This window comes from Hibiscus syriacus, unplaced genomic scaffold (assembly GCF_006381635.1).
Source record: "Hibiscus syriacus cultivar Baekdansim isolate YM2019G1 unplaced genomic scaffold, ASM638163v2 tig00110809_pilon, whole genome shotgun sequence".
NCBI classification, from domain to species: Eukaryota; Viridiplantae; Streptophyta; class Magnoliopsida; order Malvales; family Malvaceae; genus Hibiscus; species Hibiscus syriacus.
The window spans coordinates 905039-911983 of NW_024062869.1; the positions used below are offsets into that span (position 1 = coordinate 905039).

General features: G+C 35.8%; 1 protein-coding gene across 2 annotated transcripts; it reads left to right on the forward strand.

Moving 5' to 3' along the window:
• The first annotated feature begins 326 nt into the window (after nt 1-326).
• Nucleotides 327-2441, forward strand: LOC120141510 (CBS domain-containing protein CBSX3, mitochondrial-like). 2 transcript variants are annotated; one of them, XM_039156353.1, is made up of 6 exons: nt 327-416; nt 879-1135; nt 1221-1302; nt 1792-1865; nt 2002-2062; nt 2161-2441. In XM_039156353.1, exons 2-6 carry the CDS (start codon nt 884-886, stop codon nt 2301-2303), a joined length of 612 nt encoding a protein of 203 aa, XP_039012284.1. In that variant the 5' UTR covers nt 327-416; nt 879-883; the 3' UTR covers nt 2304-2441. The 2 variants fall into 2 exon arrangements, with proteins under 2 accessions (XP_039012284.1, XP_039012285.1); XM_039156354.1 differs by having other exon boundaries at nt 367-416; nt 883-1135.
• Nucleotides 2442-6945: the final 4504 nt, after the last annotated feature.

The following is a 6945-nucleotide window of genomic DNA, read 5'->3' on the forward strand; positions in this document are numbered from 1 at the left end:
TTATAGATTAAATTAAAAATAATACCAATTAGTAATATATTACGTCATTAATTTAACGAGACTTGATATTTAAGTAACCATTTATATTATAAATCAATAATTTATTTTTTGTGATAGATAGGTTATCATTTTATGATAAATTTAATTTTAAAAAATTGAGTGGTCAAAATCATAAATAAAATGAAAGTGAGCAATGGTATACTTTAACCATTAGTTTAATGCATTTTAGAATCATTTGTATTGTCCGTAGCGCAATCCTAGGTGTCTGAAAAATATGACAAGTCAGTGTGCTTGCGGAATCTGGTGTAGTTGGGTTTATCCGTTCATTGTGGCAGTTAAATAGCCGATTTTCTAGGGTTCTTTATCTTTCTCCTTCCTTTCTTGCTTTACCCTACTTTGTTTTCGCTTCAATCCAGGTCTGTTCTTCCCTCCTCTCTTCTACTCTATCATTTCCCTTTATGTTTTGGCTTTAGATTTCAGTTTGATCCATTGAAATTTTGACTTCTCTTTTGGGGTGGTTTTGCCTTTTGATTTAGTTTTGATACTCTTAAGATATGTTTCCTATTGTTTCCATGGTGGATCTTCTTTGTTTAAGCTGGGATATATCCTTGCTTTTCATTTACAACTTAGAAGAAGAATCCAAGTTACTTGAATCTACTTGACTCTTTGAACTGAGATTCAATGAATCTTATTTTTAGAATAATGGAATGGATTTTTTTTTAACTTCCTAGCATGTAAGATGTGGTATCAAGTTATGTGCTTTCATTTGTGTTGTACCTGTTGATGAGAAGATTTGAATTATTTTTTATATGTAGCATCTGCAACTACAAGTCTAGAACTGTTTCTCTGCTTGATTTTTAACTGATCACTTGTAATAGGTAGAATGCAGCGAGCGGTTCAAGCTTTTTCGGTGCATGGAAACACCGTGAAAAATGCGGTCTTGCATCGCATTCGGGTTGTCAATCCGGTTATGCGACCCGTTATGTTTTCCAGATCGGTTTCATCTGCTGGTATGGAAGAACATGGCTTTGAAAGCACAACTATTTCAGACGTTTTGAAAGCCAAAGGTAAAGCTGCAGATGGCTCCTGGCTTTGGTGCACTATAGATGACACTGTTTACGATGCCGTGAAGTCGGTATGCGCCTTCACAATTTTCGTAGATTCTCAGCTTCTTCATAGAATACTTGATTTTCATGCTTATTGAGTTCAATCTTTTTCAGATGACTCAACACAATGTTGGTGCCCTGGTGGTGGTAAAACCTGGAGAGCAGAAATCAATTGCCGGTATCATCACAGAGCGAGGTAGTTAACTAGTACACCTTGATAAAATCAATTTGGAACCAAGATTTTAAATTTTGAACGAATGATGGATTTAGTATATACTTGTGCTAGGAATTTTGTGTTATTTGTCGCGTATTAGTTGATCTTAATCAAGCAAAACCAAGTTCTGTAAGATTGAATTAGATTTTAGAACCTATAAGCTAAAGCATTTTGATAGTTAGGTTGTCCCATCCCAATGTCACCCTTCACCTTTGCCATTGAATGCAGTTGTTAACTTTGGTATGGATTTTTCTTCTAGCGCTTTCATGTCAAACAATCACATACTGCCCTTTTCTTGAGCATTGCATATACCAAATTTAGGGCGCCCATCAAATTCTTTCTGCTCTGCTAAGATTATAATTTGCTTCATTTTGCGTTTCTTAACTATCAAGAAGAGATTTTGAAGGATTTTGTGGTGTGGTACAGTTTTGATTCTTAGTTTATTTCTGCTGTTTGATGTTATACTTGCAGATTATCTTAGGAAGATAATAGTACATGGAAGATCATCCAAGTCAACTAAAGTTGGGGACATCATGACTGAAGAGGTATTGGTTTTTTGGCTTTTTATTCAAGTACATTCATAGGTTTACTTCAATCATATATGTCTGATCGTTTAGATGTACATATATTCCATTTTGCTCGTTTTCACAATTCTAAGATCGTATTATATGATGGTTGTAGAACAAGCTCATCACGGTCACACCTGAGACCAAAGTTCTGCAAGCAATGCAACTGATGACAGGTAATATGATCTGTGGCCTTCTACTATATCTGTTTTCGGTGATCATTGAGACCGTTCCTTTTTTTTTTACCTAGTACTTACCTACGGCAGTTTGGCAGATAACCGCATCAGACACATTCCGGTGATCAATGACAAGGAAATGATTGGCATGGTTTCCATCGGAGATGTTGTCCGTGCTGTGGTGAGCGAGCACCGTGCAGAGCTGGACCGCTTGAACGCTTTCATACAGGGCGGATACTAGATGATGATGATGAAATCTTGTATGTTTCACCCCCTGGACTTAAGCAAGCAAGCGGGGAGCTTGCAAATGTGCTGTTGTTTTGCTCTTCTTCAGAGTTCTTTTGTGAACATGCAAGTGATGTTGAAATAATTAACGTGTGGACTAAGTTCTCAAGAATAAACTCTCATGTTGCTTCTTCCTATTTGTTTAGGAAAGTGGCAGTGGCAAAATTTGTGTTTAATTTGTTTTCCATCAGTTTTGCGAACGTATTTACAGTTCAGCCCTTCGCTACTGTATCAACTAACAAATAAATAAATATACATAAATAAAATTAATTTTATAATATATTAAGAAGGTTTGGGGTAGTTACTTCTTTGGTTTATTTAATAACGGTGTCTCTAACGTTAGAGATAGTAACGTTGATAGGTCAGCCGACCATCATACTATGGCCAATGATTGCCCAACAAGTAGGATTGGGATTGAGGAAGTCAAAATGGTTCTTAGAAAGATGGGGAAGGACAAAGTTGTCGGTCCAGATCAAATTCCTATCACTGTGTGGTTGACCCTAGGAGAAGAGGGAGTTAGGTGGTTGACCAACATCTTTAATATTATTTTAGAGACTGTCAAGATGTCATAGGAGTGGAGAGAGTCTACGGTGATACCAATCTACAAGAATAAAGGAGATTTCCAACGTTGTGGTAACTACAAAGATATTAAACTACTCAGTTATACCATGAAGCTATGGGAAATGGTGATAGAGACTAGATTGAGACATGTTACCAGGGTTTCGGAAAACCAATTTGGCTTTATGCTAGGTAGGTCTACTACGGAGGCGATTCATCTACTTCGACGGCTTATGGAGAAATATAGGGATAAAAATAGAGATCTTCACATGGCGTTCATTGACCTTAAGAAGGCGTATGATAGCGTACCCCGTGATACGATCTGGAAAACCTTGAAAACGAGACGGATTTCAATTGCTTATATCCGGGCGATTCGTGATATGTACTGTAGATCTACTACATACGTCAGGACTACAGTTGGTGACACCGAGGCATTCCCGGTGGAAATCGGACTCCATCAGGGGTCGGCTCTCAGCCCTTACATCTTCGCCTTGATTATGGACATCTATTGTGCGACAACAGACGGTGTTCCATGGTGTATGCTTTTCGCTAACGACATTGTCCTAGTTGTTAAAACAAAAAATGAGTTGAATAGTAGACTGGCTACCTGGAAGACTGCTTTGGAAGAAAAAGGTCTAAGGATCAATATTGAAGAAACAGAGTATTTATGTTCAAACTTCAGTGAGAACCAAAGAGATGAAGATGTAGAAGTATGCATTCAATGACACGTTCTCCCCTCAAAGGATTGTTTCAAATACCTAGAGTCTATGATACATAAAGATGGGGGTGTAGATGATGATGTTACACACCGTATAAAGGCGGGATGACTAAAGTGGAGGGCTGCTATTGGAGTTTTGTGTGACAATAAGGTGCCTCTAAAACTTAAGGAAAATTTTTTATAGAATGACAATAAGACCAGCGCTGCTGTATAGATCAGAATGTTGGGCAATCAAAAAGGATCACGTAAGGAAGATAGAGGCCGCCGAAATGAGAATGTTTCGTTGGGCATGTGGTAAGACTCTGTGGGACATGACACCAAACTCTACTATTAGGATGTCCTTGGGGGTGGTGTCTGTATTCGAAAAATTGAGGGAGGGCAGACTACGGTGGTTTGGGCATGCCCTTAGGCGACAACCGTTGGATGCAGTCAGGAGGGTAGAGTCGATTACAGTTGACGGTGCTAGAAGGAGATGACGACCAAGGAGAAAGTGGGTAGACTGCTTGAGATATGATTTGAAGGATTTAGCCCTTACCGAGGACATGATCTCTAACAAGAAAATATGGAGACTTAAGACCAGGGTAGCCGAGTAGTGTGGGTCACAGCCATAGGGTGTAGAATATGTCTTCTTTTAAATGACTTTGTAGTAATTTTCATTACTTCTACTTTTTATTCGTTTCTGTCTTTGGAATTTATGAAGGCTTAGAACTAGGGTAGCGAAGTAATGTTGACTTAGTTTAGGTGGTAACCCATTTGACTTATTCCTTCTAGTAGCTCTCTATCGCAGACTACTGTGTATCATTCCCTTAATGTTTCCTCTTTTAAAATTTAACTGGGACTTACATTTCTATCTATATGCAGAGATTTTTACACAATGATTTATTTGCAGGGATTACTTCCCATTACAGACGCGCATATGAAGACTATATATGAAGACTATTCAAATTATGTTATATATTTATTTATACAATGCATTTTATTTTATTTTTATTTTTATTTTTAATTTTCTGACTGTCGGATGTCTTCCACGGAAGCTGCTCTCAACCTGACATTGAGGGCAGCCTACTACCCTATCTCCCCCTTACCCCATTGCATATGAGAATATGATTTTGTTGTTGTTGTATTGTGAAAATTCATTTTTTACATAATTTTTTTACCTTCCAACATGAAAGCTTCTATCGGAAAAGATAATTTCCTAAAATATAGAATTTTTTCCGACAAAGAAAAACCGTCACAAAATTCACTTAATTTTAGGTATTGTACGTTTGTATAATTGAATTTTCAATTTTATTAATTATAATATTAAATTTTAATTTTTGTTTTAGTTATATCGTTGAACCGTTAAATTATTAACAGTCATATCAAAATGACATGTTTTGATTATATGTTTATATCGAGGATAATTAGTCACATCAATAGTCATCAATCACGTCATCGTGCATTAACGATTTAATAATTTAGTGATATATAATTGAAACAAAAATCAAAATTCAATGCTATAATTAATAAAATTAAAAATTCAATGATATAAATGATACAACAGAAATAGTCACACAAAAAAATAGAAGTATGTAAAAAGATTGTAAGCAGCACCAACACTTTAACTGCAGCATCGCCTCTACTGCAGATATCATCAACTATTGGTTGGATCTGAGAAGCATACCATATATAAACATTTAAAGCCAGCAGAGGTTGAATAGAGATATGTATAAAAAAAGAACAACAGATGAGACGGACCCACCACACCGAATATGGAAGAAAAATCTATCCGAGGACGAGCCTTCAAGCTTTTTACCTCAGCACGACTAAGTTCTGATAACTTATAAGACTTCATTGCACGCCTTATTCTCTTAAAGCCAATCCTGTAATGGAGATAGATAGAAAAAGATGCATGTTTCTCAAAGTTTCCTAAACTGGGTCCATGCGCTAGTAAAAAGGTAGCCACTTTTTATCGAGCACAAAGCAAAAACTATTTTATGGTTAGATTAGATTCAAACACAGCTCGAGTCATAGAAACTAATGAGGCAAATGCTCGGATGCAATGAACTAACCAGAGGATTGGAAAATCAAACAGCGATCATTTTCATATACAAAATAAGAAATTACGAAAAAAGGAAGTACCTGTAGCTGAAGGAAAAGAAAATGACGACAGACGAATGAAAGAAGGAAAATGGGGAGAGACCAATGGTTTAAAAGAAAGACTGGTGGGTGGGTTAAATGGTAGAAGCAGAGAATCCATACCCAACTACCGTCAACTCAAATAAGAAAAGGTTGTTCTAAACTGCACATTCATAAGATAAAAGAAAGCTGAATTGCGAGTTGAATGAAAACCATTAAACAATAAATATGGTTTTGGGTATAATTGAAAGGATAGAAAAGAGGTGGAGAGGGTTTTACCTGGGAATTAATAGAACTGGCAAAGGATGAAAATTTTGAGACCAAAACAGGATTTTGGAGCAGTAGCCGACAGAATACCGCTACCGTAAAAGCTTCATGATTTCTTCTTTAGATCCTATGAGTCTTTCAGTCAGACCCTTCTTAATTATAAAATAAATATTTAAATTATATCTAAACTGTACAAACGTTTTTTTCAATTATTTAAATATTTAAAGATATTATTATTTTAGATGTCCATGATGTAACGATAATTAATAAATTTCATAAAGGGACACCTGTCACATTTTAGTAATATAAAAAAACAAAAAAAAACTATTATATTTATAAAGAAAACTCCTTTTTTATAAAATTATGAAAAAACCCTCTCCTAAAAATATCATAATCCCTAACTCTAATCCGAACCCTAACCTTCCTTTTCGGGCACAATTGATGTTGTCCTTATCCTCTCCATTGTCAGTCATCCTTGTCCATATTATTGTGGTTGTCATCTGGGTAGTCGGTAGCTTTACTTTTGCAATTTTGATATTATTTTTGTCGGGTTTAAACCATTGATTAGGGTTCTTCAGGTGGCCAAGTAGTCTAGTGATTGTATCATCAGTGACGATTCGATCGGGTGAAGGTTTGTCGATGGAAACAACAATGAAAAGGGGTGGCCGGCATAGGTATAGAGATTTGTATTAAAGATTTTCGATGTTTTGAAGGTTTTTCTAAGTTTTTCAAAAGTTTTAGATTTTTTAACTAAAATTATATTTTAATTTTTTTTTTATTTTAAAGACTTAAATGCACCATTGCTCTGTAAAGTATATTATTTGTACCGAGTTGTTTCTTAAAATATGTTTCGGGACCTTTTTCCTCTTAAAGTTTAAATCGTTATTTAATCTGTCTCAAACCGTTAACTCCGATAAAAAGACACAGGGGTAAATTG

What these genes read in the sequence shown, in the direction of transcription:
- LOC120141510 (XM_039156353.1), top strand. Translation starts at nt 884, where the DNA reads ATGCAGCGAGCGGTTCAAGCTTTTTCGGTGCATGGAAACACCGTGAAA. An exon ending in CGGTATCATCACAGAGCGAG is followed by an intron (nt 1,303 to 1,791) that starts GTAGTTAACTAG and finishes TTATACTTGCAG; the next exon opens with ATTATCTTAGGAAGATAATA. An exon ending in GGGACATCATGACTGAAGAG is followed by an intron (nt 1,866 to 2,001) that starts GTATTGGTTTTT and finishes TGATGGTTGTAG; the next exon opens with AACAAGCTCATCACGGTCAC.